The 19,447-nt window shown below is 46.6% G+C and overlaps 1 protein-coding gene across 1 annotated transcript in view; it reads right to left on the bottom strand.

Annotated features, from left to right (window-relative positions):
* Nucleotides 1-19,447, bottom strand: part of LOC144766461 (vitellogenin-1-like) — a 1,095,729-nt gene that overhangs the window by 209,345 nt on the left and 866,937 nt on the right. Inside the window, exon 28 of the mRNA XM_078650353.1 lies at nt 1,327-1,462. Within this exon, the coding sequence (XP_078506479.1) occupies nt 1,327-1,462 (136 nt within the window). The remainder of the gene's footprint in view (nt 1-1,326; nt 1,463-19,447) is intronic.

Here is a 19,447-nt window from a genome sequence, read left to right as displayed (position 1 = left end):
ATTCTGTGCTGCCTTGCTGTGACATGGGCCATCGTATCCTGTGGCTGAGATATGTGAGGGACACGTGTCATAAGCCTTGCACAGGGTTGAAAGATGGTTTCACCTGGTTCAAAGATGCTTTTAAGGAATTACTGGTCAAGGAAAGGGAGGTCTGTGATTTGCAGGTACCCACAAACAAAGAGTATGTGTCAGTGCAAACAACCTTGAGCATGGAACTACATTTGGTTATGGTACCTGGTGCCAGGGATAGGGCTCTTCTCACTAGGTTCCGACTGGGTCTGATCCGGTGTCAATGTGTGTGGGTTTTATCATCCTTACACTAGAGAGTTTGTGTTCTCCCTGTTGAGAGGTACCTTAATCTTCCAACACATGCTGGCTCTTCTGTGTTTACAGTTTCCCCCAAATCTTAAAGTAAGTTTTGGAGTTCCTTCATTCCTTAAACATGCATTACTGCGTAAGTGATCCCTGATGTTTTATTCGGACTCTGCATTATGTACCTACTGCCCCCAGTTTTGCTTTATCCTATATCTGGATATGTGTTTTTTTATATTTTGAATGCAGTTTATATTTATGATCTCTTAACCTTCATGTGTTTTGTTGTGTTATGGGTGCATTTTAGCCTTCGTTTTGGCCCCTAATGAAAATGTTCTTAACTTGATGGCATTTTATTGCATATGCATGATATTTTTGCTTTTACGGTTTAAGAAATAAAGCTGATGATGATTCATGGAACAATCACCATTGTCCACATATGTATATTTTAATGTCCTTCTGCAAATCAAAATATTCTTATCTTTCATTAATTATTGGATTTTTAGATAATAATATATCTAACGCTGACAAAAGTATTACATATATATGATCAGACAGCCACTAATATCGCAAATCTCATTAAATGTAAAATAAAGTTCTAATATTATTGGAAAGCACTGTGGCTGCATTTGTGACTTTAATATTTTCATAATTACACACGATAGGGTTGTTGATGGAACATAGAAGAAATCCTTTTGTAGGACTCGTGCAGTAGAAAGCAGAAGGCAAAATCATTACCCTTTATATTAAGCAGCGGTAAAGTATTTATATTTGAGTTTCAAGATATATAGGAAATATATTGACTTTCTGTCCAAAAGATGCTCAGCATTAAATTAATTTCACCTCTACTATTACACCAAATTCCAGGCAGCATTATGAACGTCTCATACGTCAACATACTCACTGTTTTATGTATGAACATTATTTATACCAGATTCTGCATAAAAAAAAGAGAAGTATGTGTTTATAAGTACATAATTTGCTTTCCTTAGCTTCAGTAGTCAGACAATTTACCTGAATGTTTATTTTGTAGTTGCTTTGTAATTTGTTTCAGATAATTCCAACTTGGTTGATGCAAAGTTTTACGAAATAGGTTCAGATCCAATGGCACGTCAAATGGAACTGGAACAGCCTCAAAATAAAGGATTACCTGGAGGGGAATAGTGCAGTATTTTAGAATGAATGCTGTGATAAATAATAGTGTGTGTTATTTGATGCATCCCTTTTGTTTACCAGTAGAAATAAAGTTGACTTTTGGGGTTCATTGCCACCAATTTGAAAATACCAATATTTTTTTCGATTGGAAAAACTAAACACTGTCCAATGAAAATATCATGATTATTAACGGTACTATTAAAACTAGGGGTGGGGGAACTCATGGAGTTTCACTCCATGGAATTCAGCAGAGTTACGGGAAAACTCCGCGAGGCTGCTTATTAAGAGTATTCTGTCAAATGCCCTCTGGGTAACTGGATGTGACAGTCGCCCAAGAGTATCATCTCACATTCCTCCCTAATAATGTAGGGCTAGAGTTAAAATACTAAAGGATCAGGTCTTGATATTTTAGTGAAAGAAGTATTTTGCACCAGTACTACTCCTGATAACTCAATTTCTTAAACTGGATACCGAGGCACACTGCTAATTCTGTTCTTCCAAAGGATATTGTTGAGAGAATACTATTGTGCATTGGATACAGACTGGCATTGAGTTTTCATCTTGTTCCAGGTTTTGGAAGACATTCGTTTTTGATTTGACTAGTAATCGAACCATTTTCAAGATCAATATTTTTTAACTGCAAAAGGTAATCTTGCAATCTCAGACATTAAGTAATGTGAATCTGAGGTACAGCTGTTCAAATAACGCCCATTTTCCCACCTCTTCTGCTTGCTTACACTTCTATTGACACACTTTATTGATATTCAACCTCAAAATAAGAGATTACAGTTCTTACATGCTGCCATTTCTACTTTCAGCATTTGATGTAAAGTGACCTTACGTTGTTAATGTTTTCTTATACCACACCACACATCCTTGGAGTGGGATTTGGCTCAGCCCCTGCTGATAATTGGATGATTTTGTTTTCTATGTGATATGTTCTGTTGTCCCTGGACTCACAGTAGCCATTTCCTGCTGAAATTCTACTGAGTGTTCAAGAATGTAATGTTTAGACTTTGACTTCACTGGGAGGTAAATTGTGTACCATCAAGGATTACTCTTGGAGTGTGGTGGTGGATAGAATATTAAGTTTCATTTAGCATATATATCACTTACAATAAATAAAATACCCATGCAGTTTCTTTGAAAAGAGATAAATAAAACCTTATTTGTGTTACATAAATGCATAGTAATCCATGGAAATTGAACTGCATTAAAAATGCTTTGTTATGTGCCTGTGGATATTTTGTATCAGTATTATGGTCAGGATATACATTGAGCAAGGGCTGGAGGTACAGTAACGTGAAAGGGAATGTTTAGCCAGGTGGACTGTCTTGTTTCTATCTAAGGATAGTGCTCACTGTTTAATGTACTCATATTCTTAGAGGTTGGGGAACACACAGGGGCCTACCACAAAGTCATTCAGGATTACACAAAGTCGTATTCCTGTGGTATTTTTTCACATACTCTTACGTAACTCTGAAAATTACCCCCAAAACATCTAAAATGGGAATAGAATTGGAGTATTCAAAAAACTGTAATCTATGATTTGAACACACAGAAAGGACTGTGTTCTCTTTGCATTTTCACTACTAAGGAGTTGAATATTGTATGTGTGCGTCACTTAAGCATGTAAGAGTATGTAAAATAGTACTCCTGTATTTCTACTTCCTGTACACATAATTCTTCTGTTAATCAGCCCCATAGATTTCATTCACATGGCCTCATCCAGGCCTGGTGTAATAGTTTTAGTTGTGCTGATGATATCTTATTCTTCTTCTCCCTGAATGTGGAAGTGAGCAGCTGGACTCTTGTGGCAGGTCTCTTGCATAATGGGTAATGGTTGAGTGTGTGGGTCATGATATGACAATGGGCGCCTACCGGTCCCATATACTTCTCAATCAGTACCACACAGGGGTAAATAGTGTAACACAGAACCATTGCTGAGGATTGTGTGCATAACTCTCCAGTTAGTTATGTGGCAGGGGGAAAATGTGGCACAACAGCATTGTGGAAACCCATACATCTTCACAATCAAATCAGTAGTACAACATGAGAAAACTGTGTCACACAACACCATTGCAGAGGCTCGCAGGTCCTCTCACTAAAGTTGGTAATACAGCAGGAAATAGCTGTGATATGGCACATTCTGGCTGCAGTCTATATGCTGCCAGGGACACCATTAGGGGTAAGAAAGATAGATTGTGTGTGAGAGAGAGAGAGATTGAGAGAGAGAGAGAGAGCATTGGCATCACTGTCTTTCTCAGTATTTCTCCATCCCAACTTCTTCACTTTCTCCACATGTCTCACTTTGCTTCATGATCATTGTCATGGTCAACTGGGGAGTGGTTGCCTGGCCTTCCATTAATCGTTGATACTCACAACTCCTAATAGCAGTACACTGGATGCTGGACTTAGGCTTTGAGCTGAAGTAAGGCACATTCTCATGAATAATTCTCATGAAGAGTTTTATTTTCTTCAATTATTTATGGTAAAGCAGAGGCCATGATTTTTCATTAAACCTTCCATCAGTTCTCAAGTATTTTCCCTATTCCTTCATCAGAGACAGTTTGATGTCTTTAGCCTCCGACCATCTTTGTTTAAATGCACAAAGCTCTTCTGAGTAATTAGTTTCTACTCAACTATAAAGTTGACATAGAGTTGTGGAGAGAACCATTCATTCAAAAGTTTATTTTCTACAAATGTAATACAAGTGCATTATAAGTTGTTGAATCCCTGATATATATGACCTTATAAAATACATAACGTCATCAACCCAATTCCTGTGAAGCTTGCTTTGCCAAAGCATTTGAGGATTCACCCACTCTGTCATGTGTCTTTCGTAAAACCTTCTGTTACCCCAATAAAAAAGACACTGTCTCCATATGGATATATCACAAACAGGAATACGGGATTAAAGAAGTTCTAGATGCGAAGAAAAGAGAAATAATGATATGGTACCTAATTTCCTGGAAAGGGTATGGTCCAAAAGAAAGCTCCTGGAAACCTGCCTAGGGGTTCATGCTCCAAGACATGTCTGGAAGTTCCATGAAAAGAATCCAAATAAGCCAGGACCATGTCAGTGTTTTCTGGGCAGGGGATGGACTGTCACACCCAATGCTATCTTCCTCTTGAACGCTGTCATGTGTCCGCAGGAAATATAGGCATGAATATCAGTTCCAGCAGTCCCGCTTTAACAATTTATTCCACAGCATCGCAGACTGGTGGCTAAAACAAATATAGGCCGGAAAAATGAGATAATTCAGCAAAATACTACATATCCCATGAGGCTGTGCAAGTGCTTCATGGTTGTCCTTTTTGTACACTAAAAAGGCAGGGCTATATAAAGCCATTCCACCAGCAAGGCAATGCAGATTATTTGGAAATGCAGCATCTCTCACTGCTGGAACTCCGCGAGTCGTGGGTCCGTTAAGGATGCTACAGCAGTTTCTGGCTTTCACTCGTGTTGGGTGTCTCAGGGGATAGACTTAGGGTCCCATTCGGATGGCGGGCGGACCCCATCGTAGAAAGTGACTGCCCGCCATAAGGGCGGGGGTCCCATGCCTGCAATTAGGATGCGCCCGCCACAGTGGCGGGCGCATCCAGCATTCCTGACACTGTGGCGGGCGGATGGTCTTTCTGTCCGCCGCGGACCCCCCCAGCCATAATAATATGGTGGGGGGTCATTCCAGCATGGATGGCGGGTGGATCGCCGGCCTGGCGGGGGCAATCCGCCCGCCATCCTAATGGGGCCCTTAGTTGTTTGCCCTCGGGCTTCTCCAAGGCGTTGCCGTACATGTTTGATTCTGTTTTAGGATGTACTAGTGTTCTTGGGGTAGTGTTCAGCATCTCGTCTGAGACACTCTGAACGTACTCTGCCTTCTGGTTCACTTTGGATTCTTGTGACATTACGTCTCATAGTACAGTAGTCATATGGCAACTTTGGAGCTCTAAGTTGCTAGGAATACTATCACTCAGGTCTTGGGCTTAGCGCTTTGTGGATTGAGCAGCATGGTCTCTTCAGGAACATAAGGAGCAAGCTGATGTATAGTTAATTTGCTAATTGTAAGCATCATTGTTTATGGAAGAAAGTAAAGAATGTTTCCACCCAAAAATTATATATATGTATATTTGCGACATTGTTACATGCTTTATCTATCCTTGTGTTTTTATTTTATTTTGTGGACAGGGACAGAGGAAAGTTTTTCAATCAATTTGTATGCTGTTGTGCTTTTATGTAAAAAAAGTTTTACTAAAGATACTAATATATATATATATATATATATATATATATATATATATATATCTATATTTATATTTATATACATCGTCGTGGCACGCAGAGTGACCTGGATAGGCAAGGACAGGAAACATTAATTTATTTTATTAATTTATTTATCAAGATTTATATTGCACGAACAAGAACCCGAAGGGTATCAGAGCGCTTTACAAAAGGGTGGAAGGAATGTCAAAAACCCAATATCTACATCAAGTAAGAATACACAACATGAATAATCGCATGATTCATAGACAAATGACACAAAGGAGAGCGACACAAATAACAGGTATATAGCGGGCTACAAAGGGGGCACACAATGTGGTAAAGAAGATCAGCATCACATGATGGAACAGTGGTTATAGAATGAATGATTTGGAGCCAATGGACCTAACCCAGATTACAATAGGAATTTGTCCATTAGGAATCTTTTGGCTTCCAGTTCGGAAAGCAGACATTGAGGAGATTCTGCCTACTTCCGGTGGAAGAGAGTTCCATATGTTTGGTGCCGCGCCAAAGAAGACTTGGTGACAAGTTCTCTATTTGCTAAGGATGAGTGGTTTCAGGAGGAAAGTGTTAGGGCTACTTGAGGCTATCCAACCACAGGATAATTCAAGCTTTTGTGCTAAGTACCTGGGAGTTTTGAAATGCAGGGTTTTGTGCAACAGAACAGCAATCTGTAACTGAATTTGAGGTGGTAGGGTAGCCATTTGAGAAATTTTAGGACTGGGGATATGTGCTCATTTCATTTGGTACCTGTGACCAGTCTGGTCGCAGAGTCTAGTGATGCCCTTAGTGGAGCCAGGGTGTGTTTGGGAAGGCCACAGAGCGTAGTGCTGCCATAGTCTAGTCTCGGCAAGACCAGTGCTTGGACCACCTGCTTGAAATCTTTTTGTGGCAGGAATGGCTTGATGCTTCTCAGGGTCCTCATCAGATGGTTAGCTACCTTACACACATTGCTGATTTGATTTTTCATACTCAGGTGCTTGCCCAGGGTGATTCCGAGAGATTTGGCTGAGTCAATTATTTCGGCGGGTGCAGTTGCAGGCCGTAAGGTGATTCAGCCAAAGGTCTAGCTTGGGGATGGTTCTCAGTTAACCAATTTTGTGTGACCTAAAAGGTAGTGTTGAGTGAGATGATGTTATCTGGGTATGAGATTTTCAAATAAAGTTGTGTGTCGTCCGCGTACATATGGTAGAGAATGTTCATGGAATTTAGTGATTTAGCTAGCGGTTCCAAGAAAAGGATGAAGAGGATAAGAGATAGGGTGGACCCTTGGGGGACACCCATGAGTACTGGAGAGGGCTGGGAGAGGGAGTGGTTTGCCTTGACTCTTTGTGATCTGTGGTGGAGGAAGGAGGCGTACCATTGTAACACTAGACCAGAGAAATCCATCCTTTTCTTCAGAATGGATAGGAGGTTGTCGTGATTAACCATGTCGAATGTGGAGTAGAGGTCAAGGAGGATTAGGAGGCAGAAATCGTTTTGGTCAAGCATTTTAAAAATATCATCCATAATGTGCGTGAGAGGTGATTCGGTACGGTGCCCCCTCCGGAAGCCGGATTGATGTTGGTCTAGTGGTTGGAAATTCTCTATGTGAGCACAAAGTTGGGATTGTACGCATTTCTCCATTAGTTTGGCTATTGTAGGGATGTTGGAGATATGGCGGAAATTATTGAGGTCGGTATTATCTGTGTTAATTTTTTTTAGTATAGGTGACACCTGACCTTCTTTTATACAGTCTGAGATTGTGCCTTGTGCTAGAGAGGCATTAACAATCCCTGTCCTTGTGGGGATGAGTACATTCCTAATTTCTTTGAAGATGGTCAGGGTCAACGGGTCAATGAAGTGGTTAGATGGATTGATGTTACGAAGAATCTTGTTGATGTCTTATTCACTGAATGTGGTAAAGGAGCCCCATGACGCATTGTTTTTGGTGATTAGACTGATAGGTTTGCGCTTTTCTAAGAGGTCAAGGCAGTAGAGCTTTCTTAGAAGTGAGTTCAATTGTGATGTGTCTTGATTTCTCATTGAAGAAAGCAGCAAGATCATCGCATGAAGGTGGGATGATTCTGAAATCCTAGTGGTTTGGGCATGCCACTGATTGCTGTTTTACCAATTCAAATAGTTTCTTGGGGCAGTTTGCAGCTAGATCGAGTTGGTGTCTGAAATAGTCTGCCTTGGCACTCTTGGTCTGTTTGTTATAGAAGCTCCTAACATCTCTAAGGAGATTTAGTTGTTCCAAGGAGGGTTTGGTTTCCAGGACCATTCAACTGCCCTAAGGTTGCGGCGTTCAGTGTTTAAATTGTCATTGTACCCTGGCTTGGATATTTTTGTTGAAGCATTTTTTTGTTACAAAGGTGCAATGTCATTCATAATGTTGGAGATGGTCGAATTGTAGGAGTCAGTGAGTAATTGAACATCAACCAAGTCAGCTTTGGCGGAGAGGGCAGATTTGCAGTGGGCTGCTAGTTCAGTTGCGTTTATCGATCTGGGGTCCCTTTTCCAGATCTTTGATTTCATTGGCTGAGCCTTCCTCATTAACGTAGGAGCCCAAAATATTGGGTTCCGAGACCTATCTTGTGTTGTGGCTACTGACCAAAGTAATAGGTAGAGCCAAAGGAGAAAGAAAGCTTTCTTTCTAGAGTCCCCTCACTTACCGGTGTTGTCCCACGGTCACATGCTTCATAATTGGGGCCATCCCAGTTATCTACGAAAAGGGGCGTGCTACGACTTGCGAAATACGTAGGAGCACTTGTTTGTGAAGGACTATGTGTGGTGCAAGAGTGTTGTGGAGTGGATGTAAGTGATTAAAAATACCGTGCTAGTGGGCCTCAACAAATGTATTTTGCTCCTAGGTTGGTATATTAAAAATGGGGTGTGTCACTGTATTCCGACCTGTTATGAAGGTGGGATCAGTGTACAGTTGACATGTTTCAAGCTACCCCTAGCTTTTATTCAGGACCATACAGGGACCGACCCTGTATATGCCATTCCAATAAACCCTTACTAGGGATTTAATTATTCAAATACACAACATATAACGCTGCTGAAACTATAGGCTTGCGTTTTTTTAAAATACATACGTTTGTACTCAATGCTGCTTTTCTACTGGTGCCTAATAGCACTTCATGGTCTCTGGGGGGGCATCTTCCGGCGGGGAAGCAGCTAGGTATTTCCACGCGGCGCCACCAGTCAGGAACAATGTTTCCATAGAGTGACACCGCCCCCCCCAGAGACCATGAAGTGCTATTAGGCACATGTTGACCGTACACTGATCCCACCTTCATAACAGGTCGGAATACAGTGACACACCCCATTTTTAATATACCAACCTAGGAGCAAAATACATTTGTTGAGGCCCACTAGCACAGTATTTTTAATCACTTACACCCACTCCACCACACTCTTGAACCACACATAGTCTTTCACAAACAAGTGCTCCTACGTATTTCGCAAGTCGTAGCACGCCCCTTTTCGTAGAGAACTGGGATGGCCCCAATGATGTAGCATGTCACCGTGGGGCAACCCCGGTGAGTGAGGGGACTCTAGAAAGAAAGCTTTCTTTCTCCTTTGGCTCTACCTATTACTTTGGTCAGTAGCCACAACACAAGATAGGTCTCGGAACCCAATATTTTGGGCTCTTACTTTCATGTCATGTCCTAGGAGGGAGACCTAGTCTTTAGTTCCTGCTTCTCCCACTTTGTTATACACCTTCCTCATTAACACCTCCCTGTTAATATAGAAGAGGATGCAATAGTGGTCGGACCAATCGCAAGGGGTAATGGTATCCAAAGTGTTGTTCTGCCCTTTCGAGATTATGAGGTCTAGCGATTCTCCTTTATTGTGAGTTGATTGGACACAGTGCTGGATCAGCTCATGATCATTCAGATATACTTTGAGGCAGGATACTGCCTGGTCATTGGGATTAGACCAATGAAGGTTGAAGTCACCAAGGAAGGTTTGCGACACAGCTTAGTAGACATTGTCAGAGATGTCTTCCATTAGTTGATCGATAAATGTGAGCGTGTCTCCAGGGGGGGTGATAAAAAGTATGAAGTTTGCAAATCGGCAGGTTATTAGTTGAGAAACTGAGACAAAGGTATTCACAAGAGGAGGGTGAAGGGGACCTCATGTGAGAAATCAAAAGTGTGTTCCTATGAATACAGGCTAGGCCATCCCCACCTTCAGGACTCTGTCCAGCCTAATTATGTCATGAGTATGAGGTGCTAGGAGGTCTAAGATGGGAGAGGAGGCGGGATTTGGCCACATTTCCGGGAGGATAATAATGTCTAAATCCATGTGTTGAATGAGGTCGAAGATGTTGAAGGCGTGTTTAGTGGCTGACCTGCAATTGAGTAGTACACATTTAAGTCGTGGTGGATTGGTGTGGGTGGGAGTCTAGATGACAGTCACTCTCGTGAGGTTGTCTTTATTAATGACTCTAAGATTGTGAGCTGGTTCTCTGTGCGGGTTAGAATGCATGGTTTTAATTTGTCCCGGTGGGATCAAGTTGGAGTTGGACCTATAGAGGAAGAGTTGTGAAGATCATTAATTTCATTGGACGCCAGGTAGGTTGCAGATCTTCTGGGGCGGGAGGGCGCATTAGCTAAATGAATGGTTTGAAAGATGGCTGGGGCTAAAAACTGGCCCATCTGTTCACTCGCGCTAGGGGAGGCTCTATACAGGTTCGCTGAAGTGAGGAGGGAGCTAATCGTGGCGAAAACATAATCTTTTGAGAGGGCTTTCAGGTCATGTAGTTAAGTAGTGATAAAGTGCAGCTGGAGAGATATATCATCTAGGTGCGCAACCAAGTTTGAGAGGGGTAAAGGTTGTTTTGGGAGAGCGAGCGGAGAAGGTGGGCCTCGGTGTAGGTCCTTGGGAACCAGGATGATAGAGAGTGGTTCCTGGGGAGGAAGTTGATCATTTGGGTTTAGCAGAGTTCTTTGACCATTGGATATCACATTTGAGATATTAGCTAGGGCGATATAACCATTGAGCTGAAGGTCAGGTACGGTCCAGATAGGAAATAATGGGTTTGAGCGATCATGGTTGGTGAAGGGCAATTGCCCATTGACCAGCATAGTATGGGGTGTGGGGAGAGGGAGGAGGGGAGAGGGATCAGTCTTTAAAGGCAAAGATAGTGGGACACATGGAGAACTCTCCGAGCAATGAATGGATAGAATCAGGCTCGCTGTCTGTGCATCGAGTGAACATGAAAAATCTCTCGCCACCTGAGTCGGGGGGTTCGGGGGTTGGGGCACATCAACATGGGACAGACCCGCTCTGTGATCATCTAAGGGCGATGAGTGGTTTAGTGAGAGTGAGGAGTTCCCCAGAGGGGTGGGGGAGGACTAATGATGACCTGAGTGATGGTAGGGTGAGAGTGGGTGTCACTGTATTTCGCTGAAATCGCGTTTTTGAGTTACGGGAACATAATGGCTATCTTAATTAGATTGACATTGAAAGCTTGGATTAGGATTAACACATTGTTATAGAGGGGGTGGTGGCAATGGCGTTGAGCGTGGATGAGGGCACTGTAGTAAGTTTGAGAACATGAGGTGTTTTTTTTTGGTACCTGATATTCAGAGCATAGAGTACAGGACTTTACGCCAACATGCTCTTTTCCTAGTGTACAAAATAGGGTCATTAACTCTACTACCATTGTTTGTACAAAAATAGACGTCCAAGATTAAGGTTTCGGGCCTAGCCCTGAGTTGTGATGCTTGTGTTTTTTGGTGACGTTTTTTCGATAGGTTGGGTGGGTAGTGGATAGTGAATTCATTGGATCCAGAGGGATTAGGGCTTAAATCCATTTTGAGAGTGTGTCTATTGTCCAATGGTAATGTCATAACCGTGGGACAAGGATGGTGTTACGTGGATGATTCCTTAAAGCAAGTGTGTTAGGATAAGGACAACGTGCCCACTCCAAGATGGCCACTCTGAAAAGAGGGTGGAACCAGCCCTTATCTGTTTATAACCCCTTTACTTTTTGTATGGCCAGACCAGATGTGTGGGATAATGCCAGCATGCCCACTCCAAGATGGCCACCAATAGCAGATTGTAGAACCAGCTCTTCTCTCTTACACTGCTCAGACCAGGTATATGGGATAAATATTAGGATGCCCACTCCAAGTTGGCCACCAAAAGTGCAGAGGGTGGAGCCAGACCGTTTATTTGTCTATGTCCATCCGAGCAAGGAGGCTGGGGAAGGGGGGCATCCATTACATGCTCCAGTGACCAGAGAATAAAATGGGAGCCCGTGATCAGCAGTAAAGATAAAGATAGATACAAACAAAATGGGCCACCATCTATGGAAACCAACAAGAGTCAGGGATGTCTTGCAATTGTTCCTCAAGAGACCCCCATGCTCAGCTCTAACGTATTTAAAAATGGGCAGGAACAGTAATGTCTGACCTTTTGTTGGGGTGGGCGGAGTCACATCTCTTGTACGCCTCACTAGTTGCTCCGGTAAATGGTATTGACAAGGCTCATCTTGATCAGTGCGTGCTCCTCACTCAATGGGTCACTGGCCTGCAGGCAGGAAAAACAAACGTAGATAGGCGGCCAGGCACGGCATGCTGCTGCATCCAGTTAATGGCTTTCTCAGGCCCACATTTGCGAGAGCGACACGGCTGGAGATGGGCAGAGAAATTACCAGTGAAAATCCTGAGGGAGGATGTGTATGGCAGCTCCCGGGAAGGGCCAATGCAGAGGTTGGATATGGCGATGTGATGATTGTTGTGCGAAGCTCGCCCCAACTGCACAATTAAATATGTAAAAGTCTCTGGTGGAACCCTGGGTGCGGAGGGGCAAGGCCTCTGCCGGGACTCAGCTCGATAGGCCACTCCTCAGCAGGGCCGGTACAGAAATGATTATGGAGGTATGGGAACCCACATCAGGGCCAAGGTAGCGAGGCGGCGAAAGCTAGCCAGGGACTTGGCTTGAGCCAGATGTTGCTCCCGTTCTCTGGAGACTTGGTTTTAGGGATTGGTACTAACTCACCAATTGCCCATGGGCAACAAGCGCAGGGCCCAGGGCGGTGAGTGTCCAACAACGTGGGGACTCACCAGGCCTTTGTTCTTGAAGGATCAGCAAACGGAAAACCAGCTGGGCGCAGGTGCATCAACCAGAGCTTGTCAGCTCTTTAGCTCAAGGGAGCCTTTTCATATAGGAGGGGGGTGGGTGCACACCGCCTCACACTCCAGCGCTCAATTTGACACGATGCATCATAATAAATGCAGTGCATGATAACACTTTTGTCCAATGTCAGTACTGGCTGCACCTGCGCCCAGCTAGTGGTACTGAGACCTGAGAAGGCTTTGGGCAGCATCTCCAGCAACCCCCCAAAAAGTGTTTCTCTCTACTGAAGAAGGACAGTTATCCTGAAACACGAGTCTAGAGATACACAGCACTGGCTGCACCAACAGGGGTGAAAAACTATAGTCTGACATTGGACAAAAGTGTTATCATGCACAGCATTTATTATGATGCATCAGGGGAATTGAGTGCTGGGGTGTGAGGTGTTGTGAGCCCACCCCCTCCTATCACTATGTTTAAGAAGGGTGACAAGGACAATCCACAATGCTACTAAACAAAACTTCTTTTGGATGCAGTGTTCAAGGTTGTGGGGAGTATGATTTTAAAAAGGTTGGGGAGTGGGCAGAGGAGAACAACATTTTTAGTGATGTTCAATATGGTTTCAGGGCGTGGAGTTTTACTTCCGATCAGTGTCTGAACCTCCATTTAATTATAAATAAGTACACGGTTGCCTGGGCTGAATCTTTCCATATAGAATTTATGGATATAACGTCTGCGTTCAATAGGGTGAACCAGGTTAAACTCTGGGATCTGCTTATTGAGCTGGGTGTTGACCAAAGAATTGTGGCCCTCTTAGCCAGTCTCCATTCAAATACCTCTGCTTCAGTGCATTTTGTCCCAGGGCGCTGCTTGTACTCGCTCAATCCCTACTAGCTGTGTCGTCCATCAACGGTGCAGCCATGCCTCATTTTTGTTTAGCCTATATGTGAATGGGCTAGAGTCCACTTTATTATCAGTCTTAGCAGATTCCCATAGAGTTGGAGATAGATTCCTTTCTGTTTTATTATAGACTGTCAATGTGGTTCTTATGGCCCAAACTGTGCATGGGTTGGATCTACTTTTGGACAGGCATGCATTATTTACGGGCAACCTTGGTTTGTTGGTCATCTTTTCAAAGTCCTATGTGATGGTAATGGGCCCAAAATCTTCAGTAAGACCCTTAAGGTAGCTAATTTCACTCTGGGTAAAGCCATGGCGTTCCCATACCTGGGCATCTTATTTGGTGCCAAAAATTGTTGGAATCCATTAATCGAGGCTAAAAGATTTGAGTTTATTAAAACCATGGGGGCGGTTTACAGCTTTGCATGCAGGTTAGGCTCACAGGTGCCAAGGATCTTTTAAATCTTTACCAGGTTAAATGCATAGCCCAACTCCAGGATGGCAGCTAGGTCTGGAGTTATGTAAACTTGGATAGGATCCAATCGGCAGAGAATACATTTCTGCCCCAAATGGAACAGGTTCCACATTCTACAACAGCATTATTGGTGCAGGCGGAGCTTGGCCTTGCAAAAGTGATGGACATGGTGTCCTTAAGCCCCTTATTGTGCTAGATTAAGGTTTGGAGCAGGGAGGATTTTAAGCTAAATTGTCTGATCCTTGCGGACTATTTGGCCCTCAATCGGGCACATAAAATGTTGTGGATAGCCTATGGTAAGTCAGCTTTCGCTTCACTTGGTAGGTCCGATAACTATGAAGACCCCACTTCCCTCTCCATGTGTGAGTTGGGGTGTGCTAAAGGCTGTTCTTAAGACTGTCGCTCTTTGGAGAGAGAGCACCTGGAGCTAAAGAAACCAGCAGTGCGGGGTCACATGTTGAAAATCATTCAGAGGATTGAGCTGCATCTAGCCAGGGTCCATTCACAGCAAAATAGTTTTTTTTGGCCATGTTTAGGTTCAACCAACCTCTTCATCATCTTTGGCATCCCCATGTGGTTGAGCGTGGTTAGAGGCAAGGTTGTCCTGCGGCTGAGACAATAAGTCTCAGCAGAAACCTCTGCATTTTGTAATATTTTGCTCTTATTTTAGCTGGCTGTGAAGCGGATTTTAGTTCCCTTTTTGAAGTCCCTAAATGTTGGTAAGGCCAGCCATGTTTTATCTGCAGATGCTTCCCAATGAATGTGCTACTTTTATTGTTTTATCATTTTTGCGAGCTGCTGTGGCGTCCAGGAGATCGAGACTTGATTACTACATGTAGTGTTTTAGTGGGATCTGTTATGCTGTTTTATTAACCGTTATAATTTTTTCCTAATTTTCAGTAAATATTTTTACAATGAAGATGTTGTTTGCATTCTTTGGTGGTTTTATCAACAAAATAAAGATTTATTATGAATGAGGGAATCATTTCCCATAGAAATATGGTTTGTGCTGTAAAAAATTAAAATGAGTACATATTTTCTGAGTTCTTTAATAGAGACAAAGCACTTTCAAATTATTTACTATATTCATGTTTTTTTATCAAGTTGAAATTTGTTGCGTTAATGGGCAATGAAGTGGTGTTATGGCCAGAGCTACTGACTTTGCAACTGCAGAACCAGGTTTGTGTTTCTGCATCGTCTTAACACCCTGTTATGCTTGGAAAATCAGTTAATCTCCCCATGCCTAAAACCAAAATGAATATGTCCTTGAGTAATGTAACTGATCGTGTAAAGCACTCAAATACCTTCAGGTCATGTCCGCGCTATACGAAACTGTGATATTTATGTATTTTTAAATTGACACACCTCTGTCCTTGGACCACTGCGCCTCTGGCCTGGTCGCCCCCCTGCTCCTCTACGCCTGCCACTGCTGCCCTGCTTACCTGCCGAGAGCCTTCACCGACGCCGCCAGCAGCGCCCCAGCCGCCGCTGGGCCGCCCGCTCTGCCGGACCCGTTCCCGCGCCTCCTGCCTGCGGCCCCCGCCCCCCCCGCCACACATTTGGTTAACCCCTTCCCGCCTCCCGGCGGACCCGCCCTCCCTGCTCCCCTCTTAAGGGGACCTCGCCTGCCTCTAGGGAGCGACCACTGCGCCTCTGGCCTGGTCGCCCCCCTGCTCCTCTACGCCTGCCACTGCTGCCCTGCTTACCTGCCGAGAGCCTTCGCCGAAGCCGCCAGCAGCGCCCCAGCCGCCGCTGGGCCGCCCGCTCTGCCGGACCCGTTCCCGCGCCTCCTGCCTGCGGCCCCCGCCCCCCCGCCACACGATTGGTTAACCCCTTCCCGCCTCCCTGCTCCCCTCTTATGACGCCCCCTCAGCGACCGCGCAGCGGACGCGCGCAGCGGGAGCACCGATTGAGCGCCGAAGGTGCGCCAAAGGTAAGCCCGTCTGCGCCCGTCCGCGCCTGGACCGCGCCCAGTTCCAGGACCCCTGGCCCCCACCGACAGAAGACGACCCGACGGACATACGACGCCGCCACCCTCAACGCACTCAACGCCGGCCGAACCCCTGGATGCTACCGAGCCACCCCGAGACGCACCCACGGACCCTTCATCTGCCAGTCCTGCAAGTTCTCCTGCACCCGGACCTGCACTGCACCAGCACCCACCAAGCCGAACTCCAGCAGCAGCCACCTGAAGTGCATCCTGCTCAACACCCGCTCCGTCCACAGACACGCCGTCGAGCTCTGGAACCTGCTCGACACCACAGACCCAGACGTCGCCTTCCTCACGGAAACCTGGATGAACGCCTCCTCAGCACCCGACATCGCCATCGCCATCCCGGACGGCTACAAGATCATCCGGAGAGACCGCGTCAACAACACAGGAGGAGGCATCGCCATCATCCACAGGAACACCATCCGCATCACGACCAACACCGACGACACCATCGCACCCGCTGAACACCTGCACTTCCAGATCCACGTCAACCCCAAGACCACCCTCAGAGGCACCCTCATCTACAGACCCCCGGGACCACGCACACAATTCAGCGAGGACATCGCCGACTTCATCAGCCCGCTCGCCCTCGCCTCAGCCGACTACGTCCTCCTCGGGGACCTCAACTTCCACCTGGAGAACAACGACGACCGCAACACCACCACCGTGCTGGAAAACCTCGCAAACCTGGGACTCAAGCAACTGGTGACCACCCCCACCCACCGCGCCGGACACACACTCGACGCCGTCTTCTCATCAAGCAAAGACATCGCCTTCAGCCACGCCACAGGACTCCACTGGACGGACCACAGCTGCGTCCACTTCACCTTCAGAAGAACGACGACCCACCACCACCAGCAACAGGTTGCCCGAAGAAGCTGGAACAAGATTACAGCCGACCAGCTCGCCGCTTCCCTGAGTCAGCACCCTCCCGCCAGCTCAGCGAACCCCAGCCAGGCCGCCGACAACCTCACGAAGTGGATCAGCAACTGCGCGGACGAACTCGCCCCTCTGAGGACCCCGCCCAGCAGACCCGGCAGCAAGAGAGCCCCATGGTTCACCGACGAACTCAAGAGCTCCAAGAAGAACTGCCGAGCCCTCGAAAAGGCCTGGAGAAGGGAACCAACACCGGACAACATGACCACCCTCAAGCTGGCCACCCGGAAGCACCACCAACTGATCCGCGCCACCAAGAAAACTGCATTCAAGGACCGACTGGACAACAACGCACACAACTGCAAGGAACTCTTCAACATCGTGAAAGAGCTCTCCAACCCCAACGCAGGAAACAACGACATCACCCCATCGCAAGACCTCTGCAACTCCCTCGCCTCCTACTTCCACAACAAGATCGCGGACATACACAACAGCTTCAGCAGTCAACCATCGCACACAACGACCGCAGCAACGCCACCCACCACCAACCTCCGCGCCTGGACTCCGATCAGCACCGATGACATCGTCCGCATGATGAACTCCATCCACTCCGGATCTCCGACCGACCCCTGCCCTCAACACGTCTTCAACAAGGCCGACACTGTCATCGCACCCCACCTGCGGGACATCATCAACACCTCCTTCGACACCGCCACCTTCCCGGAGAGCTGGAAGCACGCCGAACTCAGCGCTCTACTAAAGAAACCAACAGCGGACCCCACCGAACTCAAGAACTACCGCCCCATCTCGCTCCTCCCGTTTCCAGCCAAAGTCATCGAGAAGACCGTCAACAAACAGCTGGCCGCCTTCCTCGAGACGAACGGATCCCTCGACCCTTCACAGTCTGGCTTCCGAGCCAACCACAGCACCGAGACCGCCCTCATCGCTGCCACCGATGACATCCGAGCCCTGATGGACAACGGAGAAACAGCGGCCCTCATCCTCCTAGACCTCTCCGCCGCATTCGACACGGTCTGCCACCGCACCCTAGTGCAACGCCTCAGCAACGTCGGAATTCAAGAGAAGGCACTGGAATGGATCGTCTCCTTCCTCGACGGAAGAACACAGAGAGTCTGTCTACCACCGTACAAGTCAGAGGCCACCGAAGTCATCTGCGGCGTCCCTCAAGGATCCTCGCTGAGCCCCACCCTCTTCAACGTCTACATGAGCCCCCTCGCGCCCATCGCACGCCAACACAACCTGAACATCATCTCCTACGCCGACGACACCCAGCTGATCCTCTCACTGACCAACGACCCCGCCGCTTCCAGAGCCAACCTTCACGAAGGGATGAAAGCTGTAGCCGAATGGATGACGACCAGCCGCCTGAAACTGAACTCAGACAAGACGGAAGTCCTCATCCTGGGCTCCTCGCCCTCCACCTGGGACGACTCCTGGTGGCCCCCCGCCCTGGGCTCCGCACCCACACCGACAGACCACGCACGCAACCTGGGCTTCATCCTGGACTCCTCCCTCTCCATGACCAGGCAAGTCAACGCCGTCTCCTCGTCATGCTTCAACATCCTGCGCATGCTACGAAAGATCTTCCGGTGGATCCCCACCGAGACCAGGAAGACGGTCACCCAGGCCCTCGTCACCAGCCGACTGGACTACGGCAACGCCCTCTACGCCGGAACCACCGCCAAGCTCCAGAAGAGACTCCAGCGGATCCAGAACGCCTCAGCCAGACTCATCCTCGACATCCCCCGACGCAGCCACATCTCCGGACATCTGAGAGACCTGCACTGGCTCCCCGTCAACAAAAGAATCACCTTCCGTCTCCTCACCCACGCACACAAAGCCCTACACGACCAAGGCCCGAGCTACCTCAACAACCGCATCAACTTCTACGCTCCCAAACACCACCTCCGATCAGCCAGTCACGCCCTCGCCGCCGTACCCCGCATCCGAAGATCGACAACAGGAGGAAGGTCCTTCTCCCACCTGGCCGCCAAGACCTGGAACTCCCTCCCGACCGACCTGCGCCTGACCCAAGACCACCTTTCCTTCAGGAAGAAGCTCAAGACCTGGCTGTTCGAGCAGTAGCAGCACCCCCCCCCCCCCCAAGCGCCTTGAGACCCTCCGGGTAAGTAGTGCGCTATATAAATGTCCATGATTGATTGATTGATTGACTACACTTGGGTTACATTTGGGTGATATTTGTGCTAAATGTGGATTCTTTTTTCTCTGGTGGCCATTTTCAGAGACTTTTTGTTATGAAGCTCCCTAACTTCCTTATTTACTGCAGTATCCTCAGTAGAAAATGCTGTCAGTTTTCCATTTCAATTCCATCAATATGGTTTTAAGATGTACCACACAC

Source organism: Lissotriton helveticus, chromosome 1_1 (genome assembly GCF_964261635.1).
Source record: "Lissotriton helveticus chromosome 1_1, aLisHel1.1, whole genome shotgun sequence".
NCBI classification, from domain to species: domain Eukaryota; kingdom Metazoa; phylum Chordata; class Amphibia; order Caudata; family Salamandridae; genus Lissotriton; species Lissotriton helveticus.
The sequence above is the reverse complement of the archived record's forward strand: the minus strand, read 5'-3'. Positions and strand labels throughout refer to the sequence as shown.